At 37.3% G+C, this 25199-nt stretch overlaps 2 protein-coding genes across 2 annotated transcripts in view; one reads left to right on the forward strand and one right to left on the reverse strand.

Annotated features, from left to right (window-relative positions):
• The window catches only part of UBAC2 (UBA domain containing 2), a 91087-nt gene that overhangs the window by 40295 nt on the left and 25593 nt on the right, over positions 1-25199 (forward strand). The window contains exons 5-6 of the mRNA XM_050332706.1: positions 21078-21201; positions 23082-23129. Of these exons, the coding sequence (XP_050188663.1) occupies positions 21078-21201; positions 23082-23129 (172 nt within the window). The remainder of the gene's footprint in view (positions 1-21077; positions 21202-23081; positions 23130-25199) is intronic.
• On the reverse strand, positions 2640-13342 carry GPR183 (G protein-coupled receptor 183). Its single transcript, XM_050332705.1, has 2 exons — positions 13236-13342; positions 2640-5454 (listed from the first exon to the last, which is right to left on the reverse strand). The coding sequence occupies exons 1-2, from the start codon at positions 13274-13276 to the stop codon at positions 4350-4352; spliced, it is 1146 nt and encodes a 381-aa protein (XP_050188662.1). The 5' UTR covers positions 13277-13342; the 3' UTR covers positions 2640-4349.

Genomic DNA, 25199 nt, shown 5'->3' on the forward strand with positions numbered 1-25199 from the left:
AGAAGCAGGAAACTTCAAATGAAACCAACAGGTGTCACAAGTGAATTTAAATGGCTCCTCCAGACACCATGGGTAGTTATTCTGTGCTGCAAAATGCTGCAGTAACAGACGTTCAAAAAGGGAGCAGACAGGCTGATGGAAGAAAAAATTGATTGACGACTGTCATGTGCAAAGATGAGACATCTGCCTCAGGAAGTCAGAAGTTAGACATTGCAGGAAGCAAAGGGAGTATTCTGAGGGGAAAAAAATTTGAGGAAATATGTCAGAGCTTTTACTACACAAACAGTCATTCCTGTTTTATTTTAGAAAAGGGTTGCAGCTTGGCAGAGTTTTTTGTATTTATTCTGTACTATACCCTTAGTCTGCAGGCTGCAGCTTAGGCAAGACTGTATTAGGAAATATTGCACTCTGATGAATTTGTTGTTTTTTGAGTGATTCTTGGTGTCTGTTGACCTTGTCTGTTTTGAGCCAGCACAGTGAGATACTGCTGAATACAAACCTTAATTTGTCTTCAGTTGCTCCTGTGCTCTGTAGCACAGACATGGAGGTAAAAGAGACAGAGTATGTTGCTGCTTTTTAGTTCCTTCAAAACTGATCATATAAGGCAAAGCTTTTCTTCTCTTCAGTTGTGCACTATTTATTTTTCTTATGTTACAGGCTGTTTCATCATTTTTGAGAAGTCTGTTCATTCCTTGCTTCCCTAAAAGCTTTTGAGTTTCAGAAATATATTAGTGTTAAATGGAACAACTATTTAAAAGAAACCAAAACGTTCCTCTTTTTTTTTTTTTTTCCCTAACTATTGAGCTTGCTGATTTAAGAGAAGTCATTAACGACCTCCAGGAATTGTGTTGTGGTAGCATGTTTACCACTTCAGACAGTTGCTCTTACTGTCTTTTGCTAGGAGATGACCATGTTGCTGACAGGTTCCTCGTCTACATAGTTTTCAGGGCCACAGGCAAAAGAAGCAGGCAACAATGCCTTTGGGTATACCTGTCCTTATCTGCCGAGTCTGTAAGTCACAGGAGATTGCATTCTTTGTCTCCACACTTTCAGTTAGTCTTCAATATCTTCAAGCCCAAGGCAGCTGAGGGTATTTGCAGTATTAGTCCCTAATTTTGTGTTCTCAGCAAAAGAAAAGGTGAAGGCACTAAATGCTCTTCTCCTGAAGATGTGTTTGGGGATTTTTCACATGATGCACCTTCTCTTGGTCATGTGTTTGACAACAGGTGTCTATCCAATTTTCTTTTAGGGACTTAGACCATTTTGCCATCATCATCATTTTTATTTCTATGTGCTCTGTCACATTCCCTACCAGATCAGATTTGATAGAGATGGCAGCAGCAGGCACATAGTGTCAGCAGTAGGACTCCGTGTAATTGGAGTCCCAAGTTCCACACTGCAAAGTGTAGAGAGAAAAGATAACTCTGTCATTTTGTCATGAACATGGGCTTAAAGATCCTGACTGGGCTTCACTCTCCAGAGACCCAGTTTCTCCAAAAAATTCAGTCAGATCCTCGCAATAAGCAAGCCATTTGAACCCACTGCTACTTGTTGCTGCTTAATTTCTATGTGAGAAGCATGAGTGAGCCTTGGGGAGGAAGGGGGCACGTCTTGGAATGTATCAGAAGCTTTTCCCAAAGCAAAAGCTCATTTTCTCTTGCAAAGCTCATACTGCTTCAGCCACATGTTGCAAGGCACGGCGTGCTCATGTCTTTTAAGACAACACATCTCTCTGGTGATGTCTGCCAGCCCCACAGCACAGCTGGAAGAAGAAACAGGACACGTGTTCTCTAAATGTTTGACTTCAGCGCAGGGTCCCAGGCCCACTGAAAACCCCCACTGCTGCTTTTGGCAGATTCAGACAAGCACACGGAAAAGAGTCTCCTCATAATACGAGTGTGCATGAGCTGTTAGTGTGTGCTGAGGAGTAGTGAGGGGAAACAGAGTCATTAGCAGAGGCATCAGCTGCCACAGTTGTCTGTCTGTCTGTGCCTTTAGGACTTCTGTCAGGAAACTGAGTTTATCTTATCTTTAAAAGGTTTTTATTTTATTGGTTTCTTCTACATTTGAGAAATATTAAAATAAGGAGAAAAAAATAACTTTTCCCAAACCCGTATCTTATCAAACCCATAAACCTTGGATCCAGGCTCCGAAGTTTATTAGGGCAAAAGCAGTATTTTGATGTTAAGTTTTCTGTTTGAGAATGTTGCTGTGATTTAGAAACCAAGTCTAAAATTGAAAATAACAGAATTGCTTGTATGAGAAAATGGAGATTAAGATTTTAAATAGAGATCTTTACTTTGTTTCCACTTAGAGTGTAGTTATCTGCAGTATGTGGTGTTTTAATACGTATTTAAGTTGCATTTTAGGGGCAAATATAAAAAAGACTTCTTGTCTTTAAGGCTTTATAATCACGGTTAGATGAAATGCATACTAATAAACAAAAAACCCAGACATTAGTAGAATAAAAATGAGCTTATACTAGTGTAATGTTAATAATACGTATATTTATTTCAACAGCTTCTAGGTATTCCTGACTGGTCTGTCTATGGTTTTATTAGATTATAATTTGCTTGCTTCAGTAGGAACAAATTCTTAAATAATATTTTAAAATAGTTTATTTAAAAAGCTGACATGAACAGAAGTGTTTATAGCACATAGAATTAAGGGGAACTGTTAAAAATTATTTTTCTTACCTAATTTTTTGAAACTGCATAGTGTCTCTTGTAATTGGAAGCTCCGTTTTGGCAGTCTAAGTGGTACGAAATATTGGGGGGGTTATGTTTTCTTTGCCATAAGAAAGTAATTGTTAATTAAATGTTTCCATACAGTTCAGATATGACCCTTCCATGTTTGCAAGTAGAGGGAGGTCAACACATGAGGAAGGAAGGAATTGCAAAGATGACAAATGTAACTATGTTTGTTTCACTCACCCTCAATGCCAGACAGATACAGCTGCAATAAATAACGTCTATTCTGACACGTGGCATAGCTTTTATTTATAATTGTCAAGCAGTCTTTAATTTTCCTTTTCCACCACAGCCTTCTGGTGCAGTCACCAAGTTCTGTTGGCAGATGAAGGCATATCAATAAGATAGAACACTAAAGTAAAGTTAGAGAGGCCAGAAATAAAGTAGGGAAGGAAACTGACATGTGACGGAAGGGGACGACAGCAGGAACCCGGGGCTTGCATCCTGGATTCTGAACTGGTATTGAGCTGATTCCAGCAGGATGTGTTTAAGGCATTTGGTCTCTTTCCTGGCACAATTTCAGTGTGCCCAAATGGATCCCAGATACACTCTATGAAGGTGTGATGGGAAAAGTTGTTCTTTCCCAGCACATCCTGCGCTTCTCGTTTGTTGATCTCTCAGATAAACAGCACTTACAGAGAGGTAGCCATCTCACACCGTCAGAATTAACCCATAGTTTACTTTTTGCTGACCCCAATGGTGACCATTTATTCAGGTCTCTAAAACATTTGTGTTGTGTCCATGTCTGACTTGAGCAGAAGTTCTGAAGAACTCTGTATCACTGTTCTTTTAACTGAAATGGTACATTTTCATATTACAGTCTCTTGCTTCAATTTGTGTTTATAAATAATTTATATACAATGGAGTAGAGACTCTTTACAAGACACACTAGAAAGAAAAGTTCTCCTTTAGGAAAAGGAGCAAAGACATAATACACCTTGTGAAGATGAGTGATTTAACATACAGGATATGTTCAGTGTTGGGGAGAACCAAGCAGTTCATTAGTTTTTCATGTGTTATATTTGACAATATACATAAATTGTCCAATAACACATCCGTGTTCTAAATACTATAAAATTCAGCTTCACCTCCAAAAGGCTATAAACTTAAGCATTTGTGATATCAAACGTGCACAGAAGTTGTCCATTTCATCTGAAAATGTCATTTCCCTTGCTTGTATGTTTGGGTTAATGAAACCATTGCTATAATTGGAGCTCAGCTAGAGGTCTTGAAATTTTCAGATGTTCTTGTTGTAGTTGGTCTGAATTATAAGCTGTTTATGTTTAATCCAAATTGGGAATCAAGTCTTTGCTTAACATCCAGGCATATGTATGTGCAGCATGGAATTTGAACATTCACAATGGTGCGTATTTCCGGAAAAAAAATTAAAAAATCACTCAAAAGGATACAACAAGGAGATTATAATGTCTGAGTTTCCCTGCTGTTCTGTGACAAATCTTTCTCAGTCCAACATCACTCCTTTATTTCCTGACATCCTGAGAAACAGAATTTTACTTAAGCTTCTGTGTGGGGAACGCCAAGAGTTTTGTTGTGGACCCCGGATTTTTAGTCTTTCCCTGCTGTGATGTACTGCAGACTTTATTTTTCAGGTAGCTTTCCATTGGAAGATTTAGCAAGTACCGTCATTTGCGTTTCTCCCACATCACGTGAGCTTTCTTCGTGATGTGACCTGGCAGCGCTTGAAATTGATACACTCACTTGTCGTCTCAGTATTTTCAGTACAGTTCTCTTGTATCCTTTGCATGCGAAGAAATAGATGAAAGGATCTAGGCAGCAGTTAAAGTTCATCAGAAATACGGTATAATGAAGGGACTTCTGGAAAATCTTTGTTTCGGAGCACGAGGGTTTGTTCTGAAGTTTCTTAATCATGTGTTGTATGATTGCAACATGATAAGGGGTAAAGCAGATGATGAAGACTATAATTACAAATATGATTGTATTGATGGCTTTTTTGTTTATCCCTGATTTTTCAGTCAGTGGATTTTCCTTGGCCGTTTGAAAAAGTTTGCAGCTAATTTGAGAGTAACAAAATAGTATAATCCCCAGGGGAACAAGGTACCCTATTAAACAGGCAGCAAGAAGTATAAATGGTAGATGTTCTATTTTTTCAAAGTTTGGATATTCCATACACGTAGTCCTTTCTTTTTCTTCCTGTGACATGGATTGTATAAGTAATGGGAAAGTTTGACTAAACACAAGAAACCAGATAAAGACACAAATGCCCTTGGCATATTTAATCCTTCTGATCTTGTATCGGAAGGGATGGACAACAGCAAAAAACCTGTCAATGCTCAAACATGTCATGAAGTTTACACCTGCATAGGTGTTGATGTAGAACAGGAGAGCCGTTATTCGACATAATGCTTCTCCAAATGGCCAGTGGAATCCCAGGGCGTAGTAGGCTATCCTTGTTGGCAAGGCGATGCAGAACAGGAGATCGGAGAAGACGAGGTTGGTTGAATACAGAGTAGTGGAGTTGATCTTCTTTCTGTTTTTGAAAATGACGGTGAGGGCAATGGTGTTTCCAAGCACCCCAAGAATTAAGATGCAGCTGTAGAAGACAGACAGCAGTATCCGTGCTGTATCTTTGTGCTCATATAAGTCACAGGTGGAACTGTTGCTCTCAGAGGCTGTGAAAGTGTCCATTTCTGTAACCCCTGTTGTTGCAGGAAACTCAGTAGACCTAACATGAAAAAAAAACCAAAACAAAACAACAAAAGGGAACATTTTGTAATAAATGTAGATAAACTTCTTCTGCATAACAGTGCCCAACCCCTGTTGCAAAAAACAAGGCTGAAAAACTGAAATGAAACTCCATTGCTGTGAAATACTTTTCAAGCCTCCTTCTGAAAACAAACAAAAAGATGTCTGTTTTTGGCTATTCTGTTTTGATCCCAATACCTTCTCTGATGAGAAAAAAATCAGGGCAATGTAATCAACCAGAGATGTAGGGTATTTGGAAAGTGAAATTTTTAGGTGGTCAGGAGGTGGTAGACCATTTAAAACAATCTGAGGGGAAAAAGGAGTCTGAAGAAACTACATGATAAAGGATCATATGAAGTCCCCAAGGGTCAGACAAACAGGCAAAATCTTTTAAATGTGTTTCAGTTAATTTTTAGGGAGTTTTTGTTTCCAACAACTCACATTGTGATGGTTTAACTTCTTTAGAGAAACTCGTTCTTTAAGCATTCTTATCGTACTGGAGTTATAATAGAATCATAGAATTGCTTAGGTAAGGAAAAGACTTTTAAGATTATATATTTCAACCATAATAATTCAGCTGGTTTAATACTAGTTTTAAGAATTGACTTTTGGAATCTAATTTAAATATTGTTACATATGTAAATTCTTGAGACTACTACTTTAATTGTTCTTTAGTGATGCTGTAAAAGAGAGATAACCCAGCTGAAGTATTTTACACATTGACAATTGAGTAGATTTTAGAAATTGTTTCATCTCTACAGTCAGAAGTAACATGGGAGAGCTGCAAAGTGGCAGTGATTTGTGGGACTTAAAAATACTAAAAAATAATCCAACAGAATTTCAGAAATGGAAAGAACCCCATCCTGTTGATACTGATTTCAGTGCAGACATTTCTGTTACCTAGCAGTTGTATAGTGTAAGCATAAATGTCAGAAAGGATGGGACATCTAATGTTCCTCTTCAAGCAGCTGTTCTACAAAAGTGTGCCTCTTAGAGGCACTATTTATGGATTAAATAAACAGTGAAAATGAAAACAAGATTGCTTCTGCTTTAACACAGAATACTATCTGGAGATGACAGCTATTGCAACTGGAATTTTAAAGTTGTCTGGTACCTTTAATTAAAATCTAGGTGATTTCTGAGGATCTGTCTTTCAACAGACAATATCTGCAAACTACTGTAGCCTGTTGCACCTTAAAAAAGTCTTGCTGGAAAATACTTCTCAGTTTTCAGGGGGTTTAAGCTACGCATTTTAGAAAGTATTCCTTATCCTTTTATTGACTTATGAAAACATTAAAAGACTAGTATTTTCTTTCATGTTTTGAGGAGATGGTCCTACTTATTTCAGGTTGTTCACAAGTTAATGTACCTGCATCACATACTGTATTATAAGCTTGTCTGATCAGACTTGTGGCAGGGTTAGCAGGGGTGCATAAGGTTCTCTGTAAACAGTAAACTTGTGGATAGTGGATGATGTGTATTAAAATATGTCAATGAGTTACAGTACCCACCTAAGGAAGAAGCTTAACATCCAGGTAGTATATTAAGTCTGTGTCTACTGTGTTCCACAGACAGGACGGAAGACAGGTGGGTGATTACTGACTGATAGATGTACAGTGTTCTGATTATTAGATATACCTGAAGTATGAAGTATGCACTGTCTGTCGAGAGGTGGGAATTCAGGGTTGGAATTCAAATCTGAAGTGGGAGTTTTGTGGTTTGCATAAGGGAATTAAACTGGTAAATAGCAACTCCAACTGTAGTGCAGATTTAAGAATGTCTGTAATTTTATGTTGGTTAATTCTGCATTGCTCACTGTACCTTGGTGTTTGATGATTGATTAATGCAGTAGTTAGTACCCTCAGGATAGTTCTGATATGCTTTCCTCTTGTTTTGTCTTTTCCTTTGTAGAAGTGTGTCTCAAATGACTCTTGCTTTGCCGAAGTGTATAACAGGCTGCTTTGGGCCTAAATTGGTGTGGGTTTGTGTAGGCACCTGGGTGGATCAGTGGGGTATTTTGTTTTGTTTGTCATATTTAAATGCCTCTGATTATTTGTTCACACTCACAGCATCACATCTATCTTCTACTCACCTCTTCCTTGAAATTTAGATAAAACAATTTCTTCAACATATGTAAGGAAGAATAATCTAAGATTTATGATAAACAGTTTGATTGCAGTAATTAACTGAAGCATGTGAACTGCATAATTTTATTTTCACTGTAAAGTTGTAATAGTTTTGGTTCATAAATAGTGTGCATAATTTTCACATCCATCCTTATGTCTTTCTATAAACATATGTAAAATTATAGAATATCTATTATACAAAACCATTTAACTGCAGTTTAGGAAAAAATCTGTAATTTCAGTAATTTTTTTTTTTTTTTTTTTTGCATCAGGAGTAGGATTTCATAAAATCATATGACCTAACTGACCTAATTTTGTGCTATGAAGTTAGATCTTTAATTTAATACATTAGTCTAGAACTTGTTGCTCAGAGTAGGATGTTCATCCTCACGTATAACCGTGGCTGTATTGAGAAGGAGTCCTTGCTGAGAGAGTGTTTGTGTCCAACCAAGGCACTAGCATGGATATACATGAGGAGCAGTTTCATGACAGGATGAGCTGGCCACAAACAGATGAGAAGAAAGCTGGAGGACCAAAGCAGCATGCACGTCAGCTAAGCTGTGCTCCTTGACAGGCCCTTCTGCCTGCTGTGGGAGTCAGCCCTGAGTGCAGAAAGTGTTCTTTTTGATCCCCTGTTATCCCCTAAATGTTTTGACTTTTAATGTAGGGAGCACATTTTGAAGTGCTCTAGTTGAGTATTAGTATTTTCTCTACCTGTAGGTATGTATGGGCATTTTTGAGCAGTCACCAGGGTGTCTAGGTGCTGAATTATTACCTGAATGTGTCTTAAAAAAAAAAAAAAAAAAAAAAAAAGGAGATATAGTGTATCTGTTTTGTGGTGTAAAGTTGCTACCATCTAGCACCTTAATGTACATCACCTGAGCAGTGGTAACTTCTTTGTACTTCTGAACTCTTATTGTTGTTGGATAGACTCCATTCACGTCAGCAGGTATTTCACCTTTTCTTGTCAGCCTTGATCAAGGCTTCATTTAAAAAAATACTTTCTTCCTAAAAGGTGTCTAGACTATTAAGTAAGATATTTTTCTAAAAATCCAGTTCCTTGTGTCAAGTTGCTCTTTATTTCTTGGTAGCATTCCTAAGTGATCAGCTTATTATACATACAACATATGACATCCTCCACAGAATGTAACTAGAAAAAGAACATTTTGAATACTGTTTGTGCATTTTGCATTCTTGGAATAAAAATGGAGACTGTTACCTCCTTACTGCTGCAAACCTCAGACTAGCTGGACTTAATTCTTACTGATTTTAATGAACTGTGTGTCTGAATGCCTTATGAGACCATGACCATTTACTGTCCCAGATCCAAATGGACCATTGAAGCTACCATCTAGAATCATTACCAAAATTTTTGGTCTTCTAGGTTGTTGGATTAAATACCCCTCCAGTGGCTTTTAGGGTTTAATAATGATACTACTTTGAGGTATATACTTGGAAAAAACCTTAATATTAATTTACCTTACCAAATTAATAATTTTAAAAAACAGTAGCACTGGGGTTTTTGGCTTAGAGTTGCATGCAAAATTTTAAGGTATAAAGTACTTAAAATTCCTGTCTTTATATAGTATTGTAAAGGAGGTTGTTCAGGTTTTTACATTTTCTGAGTCTGTAGACACTCAGTGACACAGACAACTTACTTCCTTAATATGATTTTCTGTATAATCTAGGTTATGTTATTATTTTAGTTATTTGTGTATGGATTACAGTAACTTTGCATTTAAAGCACATTTTCTAAAATACTGTTTGATCTTGACTTGGAGAACTTAAAAGAAAGTGAATTAACCATTTGTTACTCTAGGCCTTTGTCAGTCAACCTACCTGTTAAAAAATGTATGTGTCTCTTCCTTAAATTTCTCTAAAATTAATTTGCAGTTGCTGTTTTTGTTGAGTCTTTTTACCTTTATACAATCTCATGATTTGGGCAATTCAAAGTGAACTTCTCAAATATTTCACCATGAGGCAAAATAGTCCTGTGATGTCCATTCTAACCCCAGCTTTGTCCCACACAGACCAAGGGGTTCCAGATGCATCTTGGTATTGGTGTACCTGGAAGCATCTTCACCGGTATGTCCCTGCTTTTTCAGCTCAGTTATTTGTGTATCCAAGACAGAGTTGTGTAGCATTGCACTGGGAGCTTGTGAAGTTAGTTTTCTGTGATCCAGGAGTATTTCTCTCACCGTGTCCTAGGATATCTCTAGTCTAAGGGCATGGTCATTGCTCTCTGCTTCTACCCAGGAAGACCTTATGCCTGGGAGAGTTTAAAATTAATTTTAATACTATGCCCAAGCTTGCAAACAGTGCAGATTGTTCTTCATTCTTGTTTCATTTGCCATTTTCAAGTCTTAGTATTGTGTTTGCTTTCTGACCACCAAATTTCTTTAGCCAATGAGATTTGTTAGCTAGGCTAGCTGCTAGTCTATTCTGTGTGCTTTCTTAATGTTTCTCAGCAATAGTATCCACCTGGGGAAAAAATTCACGATACCATGGCAAGCTACTGGCCAAATCTAGCACGTCTGAAATCTGTGCAGGTGCCTTTCTAAAGCACTTTTGTAATCTCATCAAAGACGGAAAAAAGGCTGGTTTAGGAGATTGGTGTTCTGTGAAAATGTTAGACTGGCATTAGTCATTTGTTTAATGTTTATACGTGTGTTTTACCTTTAATCCCCACAGCAAAAGGTGTTTGATAAACAGAATGGTGGTTCCAGTCTGGAAGTACTACGTAACCTAAGGCCCTGGATCACAGACATGTTCATGTTTGATGAGCTTTATATGTAGTATCATAATGTTACATACATTTAACTGTTAAGAAGGATGGACTTAAGCTATGAGCCAGCAATTGCAGTGTTACAACCTTAAATTACATGGGTTTGGATTGTGTTCAAGCAGTGGTACAAAGCTCTCTCTGTGTGCTAAAAGAAAGATGTTCTTATCTCTTGCTTTTGCTGGAGGAGCACTGTCTGTCTTTTCAGCAGAACAGGGAACATGTAGAAGGCTTTTACTGTGCATTGTAGTCTAATGTGTGATTTCTCTGTCTCTTTTCATAACTTTCATTCATTGGAGATGAATCCCTGGTCCATCTGTCCAGTAGCTAATTTAAGAGGGATACTAATTAAATTCTTGGAAAGGCACGGCAGTTCATTAGGAAGATCTCTCATGGCTGTGTACATAGTATGGTTTAGTTACTATGAGATGGACAGTATTTCTTTAACAAACAGTATTGGGGGATAATGTTGTTTATCTATGCATAAAGAATATAAATTATTTAAAAGGAATTATCAGGAAAGAGATTTCTCTTCCCCTGCAATGCCTGGTCTGCAGATTTACTGAGCTTACTGTCCTCTATAGCTATTAGCTGTATCAGTCTTACAGAGTTTTAAAACAGTAGAAGGTGGGAAATATGCAGTCTTGTGGTTATGTAGGTTTGATTTTTTCCTTAATGTCAAAATTATTTGTTTTCTGTTAACCAGTCATATTTACTGTTTGGATTTCTAATTTACCATATGAGTGATCTTTTATTGTAGAGCGTTTTCTGTGTTTGAGAAAAAGGCTTGATTCAACTAAGTTAAAAGGTGTGCATGCTAAGTTGCATAGTAGAATACTTTCTTAATATAGAAAGAACATATACCTAAGGTACATACATCAGGGTGTTTGGACTGGCAGCTTGGGAACTGCATGTGGTTTAATAAAAGCCTAGGCAAGAGACAGGCTTCCTGTTTCATTCTAACACTTTAACATTCGTATGCTTCTAGCGCATTGTGTTAATTTACCTTTTTTCAAAAGCTGTTGAGTTTTCAAAAGCTCTAAATGCCAATGAGTAGGCCTGATGACCTGAAGACTGAGTCCTCAACTCTCAACCCAAAGATGATTTTGGTGAGAGAGTTTCCAGGCTAGTACTTTTATTCTTCTTTGGTTAGACCCAAATCTGTTGGCATAGTAAAGCCAAATTTGTAAGCCATGTATCAGAAAATCCCAATTATCTTAACAGTGGCAGTAAAGAATAATAATATTCTTTAAGTACTTAATAAAATATGGAGATGCACAACACTGTGGGATCTTTCTGGTCCTGCTTTTGCTTATTACAGTAGATTTTGCAAAGTTGTATGACAGTTACATTTGGTGCTCAAAAATAATAGAAGCTACAGTAAGTGAGATGGAAATAAAGAAGTTGAGTTGAAATGCTGCATAACTGGTTAAAGTGGAAGTCATTTGAAGTGCACATCTTGCCCCTATCTGTTGGATCTCTCTTAGGTGTAATCTGTCCTGTGAGAAGTGTGAGGAGTATCTCACATGAATAGTCTCTGCCACATGTTAGTGTGAAGAGCTGTGCTGATGCTAAAATGATTAACTTCCCTTCAGTGTATACTTACTTAAGACACACTAAATGTAAAAAGGAGAGAGCCTAAAAATACAGCAAATAAACTAAAGTGTGAGCCGCTGACAATTACATTCTTACAAGCAGAAGAAAAAAGGAGTCAAATGAGAATTTGTATTTTAGTACTAAAAACATGAACACCTTTTATATCTGAGTGTTATGAAGCTTGTATAGGGACAGTCTTTAATTCTACGGATTACAGCTTCTGAACTGTAACTTAATTATTCTTTACATGTATACATGCTCCTCTATCTTTTGAGCAGAAAAGGGTGAGATTTGAGCTCTTAGAGAATAATAGAGAGGATTCAATTCCCTTGTCTCTTCAGGAGCAGTCATGAAAATGTTAGGCAGATGTCATGTATTCTATGTCCAAATCCATGTACACTGTCTTATTTTTTAAGATAAATTATAGTTGAGTTATTGTTTGTTGAACAATGTGTCTTGTTTTGCCAGCATAATAGAAAAAAATGATCCTTTTTAATTGGGAAGGTGAATAAAAATCTTATCACTTGTAATATTTCTTTAGCTTTGTGGCACGAAAATCACTAATAAGGAGAGGGATGTTTGGTGATTGCAATTCAGGAAAAGAATGACTTTTAAAAACTTGGAAAAAAGTGTATGCCAGAAGTTAAAAGAGGAATTAACTCATAAAACTTTGAATTCTTAAAATATGTTGCAATACTTACACATGAGAAGAGTGACTGAGGAGTTTTCTGAGCTGGTAATAAAGGCTGTTTTCATAGACAAGGAGTGCATGTGATAAGAGCAGGCTATGCATTCAGGACTGTAGTACTGATTTGTTTTAAGGCTCTCTCTTACTATTAGGAGAGTTCTGTGAGGTTCAGTGAATGACTTAGAGTTGCAATGCTTTCCTTACTACTTGTACAGTAGTTATTTCTGCATTAGTATAATATAAATCAGTGTTGACCAAAAAATTGTATAAGTTAATGCAGTATCAAATGTTTCCCTGTGGTTGTCAGAAGGCTGTATTCTAAGAAAGGACTTGAAATAACTTGTTGATGTTGTGGATCAATAGATCCTTTAAATGGAAATTAATTGGCAGCAGATTAATATGGTAACATAAAATATCAGAGAATTTCTACCATGAGCCTTTCCATACAAAGATCATTTATCCCTCCTACCAGTATAATGCAAAAACCCAATAATATTTCTGGAATTGTTTGCTCCTGCTCATTGAAAAGAAAAAAAATTGAAAACAAGTTAATTCTTTTCTGTACTTACATCTCTGTAGCTTGTTGGATCTTCTGAGGAGTTAAGGGCATTAACAGGATGGCTTGACTGTGAAAGTTTACCCTTGCACATTGTTCTCAAGAGTGATTACGTGAGTCTCTCTTGTGGGAGGGGTAGTTTTTTTTCAAGTGCTTAAAAAAAACCCCTGTTTGTGTGCTGGTCTTGATTTGCTGCTGACTTTTTTATGGGATGTGAAAGCATCTATTTTTGATCCTTTTACAATTAGTCTGTTCAAAGAGAGTAATTAGAAAAAACACTTCCGCCTCCCCCTGAAGTTACGCGTTACTGGCTTTCATAGAAGGGACTTTACCCAGAGGTTTACTTGAGTTGATTGTTTAATTGCTGACCAACTAAAATACCTGTGATGTGTGAAAAACTTTGTTTATATGCATCTGCATTTAAAAATAAAATAATTTAAACTTAGTTTGATCAGTACATTCTTTAAGACTGCTTCTTGCCGATCAGATATGATGCAGCACAAGGAAACCTCAGAACTGAGACATACCGAGATGGTGCGTTAAAGCAGACATCTCGAACGCACATGTACATTCCCAGCACTGTTGTGGTATCATAATGATGAGGATTTACAGAAATGCCTTACGAAGTGCCTTTGTAAGCTGTTTATTGCATTTTAAGCAGGAATAAATAATAATAATAATAATGATACACATAAGATAAATGCATTAAAAATAAAAAACTTTTTAAACACAAATCTGATTCCCCTAAAATAATATTGATAAGAAAGAGTGGCTAGGGAGTAGGAAAGGAATGGGATGTCAAATTGTGAGGTAACCCATTGTTACCTGAAATAACCTTGTTTCTGGGTGAAGAACATGGATCTAAGAGTCAAATTGTGTGTTTGTTAAAAAGGTTTTGAAGATCAGAGATAGATGGAAAATCCTGTCCTTTGCTGTTAGAGACAGTGGTTGAGAGTTACCTGGGATTTTCCCCAAAAACTGATACTGATCGTTCATGACTACGAAGGACTATTTATCTTTAAAATGACCTCATTTAGTGGCCTGATTTTTAAAGAACCAGCAAGTAGGCATGATGAGGCTATTTTTGGTGGGTCCAACCCATGCAGAGGGAGTGGGATGCATCTTTGGAAATGTTAGGGCTGTGTTCACAGTACAAGCCTTGGCTGACATTGTAGTGGTGGAGGTGTGCAAAGATATGATCTCAATTAACACGTTCATCTCATCAGAAAGCCTACAGTAAATGCAGATCTAAGGATAAAATTAAACTTTACTAAATGCACTTTGTCTTATGGGAAATGTTTTTTTTTTTTTTATAGCAGAACATAGAGCCTTGAGAGCTACTTTTGTGCCTACTTAGAGCATTTGGTTGGCACTACATGCTGGTTTTTCTGGTGTTGAACTCCCAGTGCACATGGCTTCATTCCCCTTAGATACCAGGGAGCTGAAAGGCTCAGTGTAGGGCTTTCAGCTCCTCAGTCTTTATAGAACATTCATCTTCTAACACCAGATTCAAAAAGTCTGTGGGAGAATTTGCCAGTTCTTGTTATGGATTTTTTCCTTTCTTGTTTTTGAATAATTTTTTGATTATTCAGTTTCGTCACATAGTAGGATCTCTTAAATGAAGTAATGAACATTAAGGGCTGTTTAAAGGGAAATTGCACAGAGAACTTGCTTCATATGTACGCAAAATAATACCACAATGTGGTTCCCTGTCCAGCACCAAAAATATGCTACAGAAATGGGAAATTTCAAGATACACAGTCATGTAGTAGTCTTTGCTTGAGGGCTGACATTAGTACCACAGCTTCTTATTAAATGAAATGTTTATTTCAAAATAGTGTTACCATTATAAAATAGTACCAATGTTTCCTGTTCTGATCTGATAAAATATCATCTTCCTTTGATTAAGATACAGTAGTAGATTGTACCCTATGAGTCATACTGGTGTATTAGCTACCAATCCAGCCTAGCATGTTGTGATGTTAATTGCTTGAGCTAAATGGTACAGGTTGCTTTCTTTCACTCACTGTTTATCCTTCTAGCTGTTTGTTTTCTGTTCTAATGCAGCTGCTGTTTCTCCAATATCTGTTTGACTGTCCCAGGATTTGAACATTTAAATGAGGCTGTGTGGTGTCTTAGAAAGTGTGATGTATATTTGATTTTACCATATATGTGCAAACATGTACTGTTTTGCTTTTGTCATGCAAGGCGAGTAACATGGAACTGAGCAGTTTATCGAATATATTGTTGGATGGTCTTGGCATTAAAAACTAAAGCTTTTTTTAGGATAGATGTCTGACTTCTTTCTTGAGAGGATTGTAAAGTGTTGGTTACTTGCTTGCTTACTTGGTCTCATATTTTAATGAACTCAAAGTTGCAGTGATTCTGCAGAGATATTCGTGGACAGGAGGATTTTTTTCCACTCCAGATGCACAACTTCAAGTTTTTGATTTTTTTTTCTCTGCTTTCTTCTTGCTTTCCTGTGAAATATCAACAGTTAGATGAGTATAGGGTAACACAGCCTAAGGCTTTGCAGGTATTGAGAGGCATCAGGCAATGGGATGTCCTTCTCATGTGTAGTGAAAGGGTTGGGTGCAATAGGTGGTTCCTTTGAGTCCTGGGCTCCAGCAGGCAGAGGAACCCAACTATCAAGGGTGGTCCACAGAGTTACTTAATTTTAAAGAATGTTATTGAGAATATTTAACACATTCAGAATAAAGGCTGGCACCTTAAGTGTAATATGGCAGTGTCTGGACAGCCTGTAGGAAGACAGATCACTGAAGTAATTTAGTAACTTGAATTGCAAGTGCACTGTTTACCTGTCTGTATTATCTGCAGCTGTTTTTATAAATGGTATTTTTAGTCCCCCCCAAAAAAATATGGTCACGAATTTGTCAGTTTAATGGTTTTTTTGAAGAACTTGAATGAAGAAAAACACAGCACCACAGTTAGTAATTGTAGTGAGTCACTCAGAATAAAATAGCACGTTATTTCTGCAAATTTAATCCCACAGAACTTCCACTGACAACAGCAAGTACTTTTTGCAGAAGTAGCATTTACCTTTCTGACCCCCGTTCTTGCATTTTAGAACTGTTTTTTTCTCTACTTTGTGCATATATTTACGAATGTTAAATACTCTTCTTTAGTCTGCATCTACTAGTCATCCTTCTAGACTTTAAATAATGTGTTTCCTACGATTTTTTTCTTCTCTACAAGTAATTTTTACTTCTCTGATTTTTTTTTTTCAAGGATACTGTTTCCACATGTCGTGGGTTTTTTTCTGTGCAAAACCAATCTGATCACTTCATATGATGTAGAATCTTCCCATCTGGTCTGCTGTGTTTGTGTTTCACTGCAAATATTGACATTTACCATGGTCTTCAAAAGGAGGATACAATTGTTGTAGAGCCTGCTACTACAGTGCATCTTTATGATGGACATGGTATCCATATAGAGTGTTCAAACTCTAGAAATAAATCTTTTAGATTTTAGAGTTTTCCATTTTGTTAAAAAATTTTATTTTCTAACCCACATGACTGAAATTAACTTCCTAAACATGAAGTGGGTATAAACTCAGTTTAGAGTCAGCATGTATTTGTGTCTGTGACCCTTCTTTGCACACAGACATTTCAGATTTCTAGTAGAAGTTCATCATGGCACTGGAATGGGTGTTCCTGATATTCTCATAGTATAAGAGCAAAGGACTGGGATGAAGGTCTCTGCAAAAGTAGAGGAGAGAGGATTGAAAGAGATTAGGGGAAAAGGAAAGATGAAAAGAGAGAAGTGAAGAAAAATAGAGAATTGAAGTAGTCCTTTAGGGTATTCCACTTGTAGATGTTGAATCTGATAGATGCTACCAAATAACTAATCAACATAACTCAAGGAGTTAAGAACCAGTCCTTTTATTTACACTACAGCGATGGATGTTTGTACCTGTCTAGTGAAATACTGAAACAGAAATTCCTCCAGTGATTATGAGCTTCAGGAAAAAGGCTTGATTGTTCACAGAATAATAGAGTAACTTAGGTTTGACAGGACCTCTGGCACTCATCTAGTTCAGCTCTGGTTTCAAAGCATGTCCAACAAGAACAGGTTGTTTTGGGCTGTATGTTCAGGCTGTGTCTCTGAGGATGGAGATTCTAGCTCCAGGCAGCCTCTTATACAGTAGTGGACTGTCATTACCCCCATCTGGACTTGCTCCAGTATATTAATACCTTCCTTGAAACATGGAGCCCAAAAGTGGACACAGGGATTCAGGTTCAGGCTCAGAAGTGCTGTGCAATCCCTTCTCTTGGCCTGATGATAACACACTGTGCTGCCCTGTATGTGGTTGTCCCTTCCTGCAAGGGTAAACTGCTGATTAATATTCAAAAGATTCTCCAGCTCATTGTCTACAAATCTGTTTTCTAATCAGTCTATACTGTTTCACAAGGTCGTTTCAGCCCAAGTGGAAGACTCTGCAGTTACTTTTGTTAAACCTCATAAGATTCTTGTCATCCCATTTCTCCAGCTCACCAAGAAATATCTGAATGCAGTCCTGCTTACCAAAGTATTCACTACTCCCTCCAATTTGATGACATTCACTAGCTTGCTGGGAGTGCACTCTGTTGCATCATCCATGTTGTTTAATAGAGACTATGAATTGTGTTCATCCCAGTACGGATCCCCGATGGAAGCTCCTAGTAACTGGCTGCCACTTGAAGTTTGCATTGCTGGTCAGAACTCTTTGAGTCCAGCACTGCAGCCAGATTCCCTCGAATTTGCTTATACAGTGCGTATCTCCCCAGTTTTATTTCAAGGGCACAAGAGGAGGCCAAGTCAAAGGCCACTCTAAGGTCAGGGTGTACAACATTTGCCATCTTTGCCTTCCTTATCCACAGCACCAGAGTCACTTTTGTTAAATCCATATGGGATACTAGCAGCCTCCTCATTCATCATGTGGCTGGCAACAGCTTCTAGGAGATTTGCTCTGTAACTTTCCCAGGGATAGAGGTGAGGCTTGTAGCTACCTGAATCCTCTTCTTGCTGTCCTTGAAGACGGGTGTGGCATTTCCTTTTTTCCTGCCATCAGGAACCTTCCCTGATCACCATGACATTTCAGTGACGTAGCATTGGCCACCTCCCTCAGAACCCTGAGGTACATCTTATCTGAACCTTTTGGCTCTTCTATGACCAGTTGGGCTCAAGAGCCTCCAAAATGTCTTTCTTTACAGCAGGTGTTGCTTCAATTCCACAGGAGGCTCAGGGACTTGCGAGGTTTGAAGGCAAAACTAATCAGTGCATTGGTTTTCTTCGTGTCCTTTGTCACTGGGTCCCTTTTTTCACCAGACAGTAAACCAATGTTTTCTGTAACCATCTCTTTGTTGTGCCTTACTTTGTCAGCCATATTCCAGTATTCTTGTGTGGATGACATCTCTGGCAGACCCGCTGTGGATAAACAGCATCCCCATACAGAGATTCTAAAATAAGACATATGTAATACATCGAAAATTCTGAAGACAACAGAAAATATTAATGGAAATTTTCAAAGTATGGAATTATGTGAAGAAGGTTTATATGAGAGTGAAAGTTTAAAATTAATTGGAATAAATTTTCACACAGTGGATTCACCTGTACAAATGAGTTTCACATAGTACTTTAAAGGGCACTAGTTTTGACATTAAATAAAAAAAAGATACCTGAATGGATATTTGTGTAGTAACTATTTATATTAGATGTAAACTCAGTTTAAAAAACAAGCACTTATGTCTTTAGGGGCATACCTTTGTGGTACCTACAAACTTAGTGTTTTAGGAGGAAAGGTCCATCACTAGGTTTCCTCTAGATTCTTGGGTACTGAGCAGTGTCAGACACTGGACTTTGAATTACACAGATCGCTGCCCTGGACTGGAGTGTTGCTTATTGTGGTCTCTGTTGTCATTAATGGTGAATATTAACATTTAAGGAACCTGTCAACATGCTCTAATCTGTATTTAAAATGAACTCACAGTTAAAATGAACTTGGGAAATTCCTGTTTGTACTTTCCCATCTCATGATTGAGTGCACTCTTGCATGTGAAGTCTCTGTGTCTGACTCACTGTTTATCACAGGAGCAATTAAACCTGAAAAGCATGCCACAGTTTTGGTATTCTCTCAGGTCGTTTGGTCAAAGTAGAAAGAAATAATTTAAAATTACTTTTCTAAGAAGAGAAAAGGTATATTTTCTTTGGTTTTCTTCTCTTGTAAAGTCTGCTTTATTCAGTTAATGTTGTCTAGAATGGAATAACTTCTGATGAAGAATTATTTGTGCATGTGGCTCTCTTATAGCCTTTCAGCCCCTACATTTATTTCAAGAATGTGTTGTTTGGGTTTGTAGAGGTGTGTTTTGTTTATATAAGAAGGATTATATGCAAAATTGAACATTTTTCAGTAGTTCCTGAAAAATGTTCCTAGCATTCTGTGTACGTTCAAGTGCATCTGACTGAGTGTCAAATGGATGGTACTAAAAATGCATGTATAATTAAACTGTATTTAAGTCTTCAGAAGCTTTTCAGTAAGCTGAACTTCAAATATAACAAACAAAATTATAGGAAATTGTCTTAAACCACTGCCCATTAAAGAAGTAAAATTGATGTTTGAGGGTTTTTTTCATATCTGTAGGTGTTGCATTTGGCAGTTATTCGGGAAATGTATGTTTTAATATTCAATCCATCATTTCACATATATTCCTCTTATCAGTATTTCCTCTGGAAGGGAAATGTCTTTCTGAGTGAACACTTCTAATTATTTACGTCCTGGTTTGTGCTGTTCGCAGAATTCCCACTGGGTACAAAAATATCGCTTTCATGTAGAGGCCCACAGAAACTGCAATTCTTGAAAGTTTTGATAAGCACTGAAAAATTACCCCATGGAACATCCCACACCAGTGGGACACAGGACAGCACAGAGGATTCAGCTGGGGCAGATGTGCACTTTGATGATGGCTTTGCCTACCTGCTGCCCTTATCTGGCTGCCTGCAGGTCCCACCACCACAACTCTGCCAGTGGAGCAGGTTGTGTCTGCCTGAAGTGACCTTTGTTCCTTCCCCTTCTCCATACCAGGAAGTCTTTTTCTCTTAGAATCTCCTGTATTCATACATTTGGGTGTTTTATGGTGAGGAACATGAGTTTTGTATCTGAGCGTCTGAATGAAGTGCACTAGTTAGTGTTCACAAGGTCAGTCAAGGCATCTGGTCATTGCAAAAAGTGCTTGAAGTCTGAAGGTATATTAAACTCCTTCCAATGATGGTTTAGAAACTTAATAAACATCTTGTGTTGTGATTAAGATGAGGAACCCCAAAGGAAGTTTTATTTGTTGGGCCATGGAAGTCACTGGCAAAGAGAAGTTAAATCAAACTGTCGATATTCACATCTGGGATACTGCAGTCTGTTGGCAATCCTCTAACAGTTTAAGCCTGGGTAAATAGCAAGACCTTAGGTTCATAAGTGAAGTGGTTTCCTTAACCTTTTGGGAAAGGTATAGTCCTTACCGCTTGCCCATTTGAATCAGGGGTTTTATTCTGATGCAGGAGATTACTGCTGTTCTTGTTGTGTGCTGTGTTCTATAGAAGCAGTCTGCTGTTGGACTAAATATGTTGCCTTCTCTTCTGCCTCCAGTCCTAAACATTTGAAAATAAACTACTCTTTGTCATGTGTTCTTATTTGCTAATGCATTCCTTGAATGCCACAAGGATCTTATTGTTGATTCCCAAGGAAGACCTTTGTTTGCAAGGTGGTATTACATTTTGATTGTTATGTACTTAGAATTAATGTGATTATTTGACACTACTGTTGCTAGTATCATTCTTACAACCATCTGTATCTTTCTTTTTGCAGCTTGGGTCCTGTGTTTGCACTGTTTGTTCCATTTTATTCCTCCATTCCAAGAGTGCAGGTGACACAAGTATTAGGCCACTTTTCTATCACAAACAAGTCTCTGGTCTACATACTGGGTTTACAGGTATGGTGTGTACTTGCTTGTTCATCTTTTAAAGAGTTGCTAATGTAGTAGTTAGTATTTCTGTATGTTTGTCTATGAATTTTGTTGCTTCTGCATGTATGATTTGATATATATTTAGTTACTAACTATCCTATCTAAAATACAGAAAAACGTGTTACTGGTATGCTAACGTGGTGGGCAAGTGATCTGTCCTTATGTTATCTTACATGGGAAAAAATAGCAGGCAATTCTTCAATTTCTGGTGTTTTTTTGGTCAGCAAAATGAACTAGGTGAAAAGAGATTAAAACAAAACCTGATGTAAGGCATATGTATCTTTCACCTTTCTAGTTTGCTTATGTTCTTGATTTTGTTTATTTTTCCCTTGTCTTTTAGAGCTCAAACAAAGCTCTAGAATACAGTATTTTTCTATGGTGGAACTGTTAGTAAAGAATCAAGGTTTTGGCTGCATTTCACTTTTATATAGGTTAACATTATTTGCATATCATGCATTACCATGTGACAGGTAATTTAAAGTCGTGTAACATAGAGCACAACAATATCATGTAGTATTCTGTGAAATATGACTGGAAAAATACAGTTACTTGGTATAGAAAGGCAGTAGTTGTTCAAAAAACAATAAAAAAATCCCCAACAGCCTAGGAATGAATGGACACTTGTGTCACAACCTGAATTATGAAACGGTAGATGTGCAAACTTATGAGAAATTAGATTCATTTTTATGTATTCTGGGGAGTCAAAAGTAGCTCTGGCACTAGGAATGGAAAGCAGTTATGTGAAGTGTGGTAGAGAGTATTTCAGAATGAATGGTCAGGTTCAGAATACTGACTTGTGCTCCATATGAATGTTCCATTCATCCTCTTTGCTGTTTAGCCTTTGGTTTCCCTCAGTTTCTGCTCCAGCACCTTACTCTCTTGATCTTTCGGAAATCTTGTTTCTTCTCTTCTGAACCCATCAATACCACCATTATCCTGGTCTTTGGGAAAGCCGTGATAATGTCTGACCTCTCTTCCATTGTGTCCTTTGCCTTTTGCTGTCATACACACAGCACCTCCAGTACAGATCACTGCCATTACTAACCCCCATATCTTTGCGGGATCTTTCCCTCCTGCTCACAGAACAGTCGCTGCCATCACACAGAGGCTGAGGGAAGTCTCATTTGCCTTCTCCTCATTTGGAAACTCTGCCCTTATCTCTCTTTCTGTAGTCAGAAGTCTAGGAGGAAGGTGTTCTCATGATTCAATCAGCATCATGCAGAACTATTTTAGTAACCAATATCAGTTTAATTTTCAGCCCATTTTTCCAGCTGGTAATAAACTGATCACTTCTCCAGGTGATCAGTCACATACTTTCCTAGAAGCAATGGGCTGCCCTGTTGGCTTCTTAGGATTTTTTTTTTTTTTAAATTCACTCCTGCTTATTTCTGTGATTTCATGTCAGCAAGTATGTGACTTTATTTTTTTTATTTTGATGCTCATGCTTAGTCTCTCTGTGTCTGCATGTCTGAGAGCTTCACTTGCAGTGCCTGCCCTCCTTGGAACTCTTCTCCTGCTGCTGCTGAGTCATTTCCGTTGCTTCAGTCTGTCTTTCAGACTTGTTTTTCTGTGCAGCCTATAACTGACATCCTGTTATACTTAGCAAGCTATATGAAAATAAAATGTATTGTTCTGTAGAAGGACAACAATTGTTGGATCCTGTGTTTTTTCCCCTTTGCTACGTTTGGAATACATCTTTTTTTTAATGTTAAAATGAATTTTAGCAGAGGTAAATGTCTGACATCTTGCATTACTATGCATAGCCTATATTTAATATTGCAACTTAGTAATTCAGATAGCAACAGCTTTGTAGAATAAAAGTTTTAATCCCTGCTCTTGTCTTCTAGCTCTTAACCTCTGGTTCCTACATCTGGATTTTAGCCTTAAGTGGATTGGTAAGTTTTACTGTTTTAGAAATCATGTGTTGCTTTAAACGCTCTGTTATGTGTGCAATCAGCACAGTATAGTGGGACTCAAAAAGAACATAAATTACTAAGTAACCTTTTGTATTGGTAAGTAGAAAGTTTTCATCTTTAACTTTCAAAGGTGTAAAGCACTGACTAGCTGGTGATAAATTGACAGACAACGAAATTACTGGGTAATATTTGCAGGGTGCCACTGCTCTCTGACTGTCTAGAATTAATTTACCTGCCATGGATATAGCTTTAGACCCACAACTATAAATGGGACTATTGAGGAAATGGTAAAAATGTTTACCCCTTTTTTTGTTGTTGTTGGTTTTTTTTGTTTGTTTGTTTTCAGCAAGCCTTATTCCAAAATGCAGCTTTAAATAACTTTGCTGTGAGGATTTTTCATGCTTTGCTGTTCTCCTAGGAGATCTGTAGTATAGCTGCTTCTCACTATGACAACAGCAGTGAGGGTGCAAAATCACTTTCTTCACACCAGTCAGATAAGGGAGGTGTGGTCTGTGTTTTTCCTTTCTGATTCTGTTCTTAGTACTAAGGCACTTAGTGCTAAAACAGATTGTACTAAATTTTCCAGATTGTTGGATACTCATAAGCTTCTTTTAAAATTATACAAACTTAGAAATTAGGAGCTCAGACTCTGATTTCTTGGCCCAAAAGACTGTAACCTTTTTCAAACAGCGAGAGTTAGTAACTTACAAAGAAGCTAATTATTAAGTTGATGGAATCTTAAGAACTCAAATTATGCCTTACTGTTTAGAACCTACTAATTTGAATTCGCAGTGAGCTCAGAATGAAATGCATGTGGACACTTCACATATTGTTGCTGCAGCTCAGTAGTTTGATCTCTTACCATTTGCACTGACTGTTGCTGTGAGTTCACAGGATAAAATATGCTGTGAGTTTACAGGATAACTAACAACAGGAGTGACAGAGCAATAAACAGTGAAGTCTGTTCAGTAATTTGATCTGACTATAAATATTGATGAAAGCAGTGCAAGTAACAAACCAGAAATCTCTCCTGGAAATCAGCCCAAGCCTCTGTGCCCACCTAAAGATCTGTGACTTCCTCCAAACGCACTACCCTTCCTGTTACTCTTCTGACTCTTTTAATAGCCCTTCCTTTTGAACAGGTGTTCATTAGAGAGGGAAGGAAAGGAAAGAAATGGAAAGGCATTTTAACTCCCTGTTTTCCTGGTGACAGAAGCTGTATGTATATACTTGGTTATACAGAACAGCTCAAATATTTTTTTCATAATATATTATGCAGTTCTTGTTTTAATCCCCTTTTAATATAAAGTTTTGTTCAGCCATATAATGCAACTTCCTAAATATTCTTTTCTATAAATTAGCTTTTTTTTTAGTTGCAGGTTGACAGTATTTTACTTAGGTATAAATCCGTAGGATTAAATTACTTTCTCTGTGTCAAAGGAAGGTTAAAAAAATAATCTGAAGTTTTCATATTGCTTCAGTCAGCATGAATTAAGTCATCATCAATGATGATGTGTTTTCGGTCTCGATTTTTTCCACAGCAAGTGGAGAACTGCAGTCTACCACTTTGTAATAAGTGCTACAATTTGGAAAGAAGTTCATGTCCTGAATTTTAGCCATTCTTTTTGCATAGCATATCTACCGCATGCCTATGAATTAAAAGTCTCTTTTTCTCCTCTGTTAGAAATCAAAATTTCTCATCTTTTGAGAAAACTTGATAAATAAATAAAATTTCACAGTATAATAAATAATCTGAAGAAGGATATGAAACACTGAGAAGGTATCTTTTAGCACTACAAGTGTAGTTACTTGATAGTATACATATATGTACAATTACAGAAATAAATGGATTGTCAAATAAATGTTAAGTCATTCCAACAACCTGTATTTTATAGTTCTTATTATTCTTGACATTTTTCTATGTCTTTGTGGATTCAAATTTTTGTGTATTTGTACAAAAAGGCTGAGTAAATGTACGGACACCAAGTCAGAGAGGTGAGATGTTTAGTCACTAGTTCACTGCCGGTTAGACATTTCACTGTATTTTTA

This window comes from Myiozetetes cayanensis, unplaced genomic scaffold, assembly GCF_022539395.1.
Source record: "Myiozetetes cayanensis isolate MyiCay16 unplaced genomic scaffold, myiCay2020 scf5-8, whole genome shotgun sequence".
In the NCBI taxonomy this organism is placed as follows: domain Eukaryota; kingdom Metazoa; phylum Chordata; class Aves; order Passeriformes; family Tyrannidae; genus Myiozetetes; species Myiozetetes cayanensis.

Excerpts from the sequence above, each read along its gene's own strand:
- GPR183 (XM_050332705.1), bottom strand. The coding sequence starts at position 13,276 with ATGCCCTTAACTCCTCAGAAGATCCAACAAGCTACAGAGAT. Across the intron at positions 5,455-13,235 it reads ATCCAACAAGCTACAGAGAT|GTCTACTGAGTTTCCTGCAA; the intron begins GTAAGTACAGAA and ends TTTTCATGTTAG.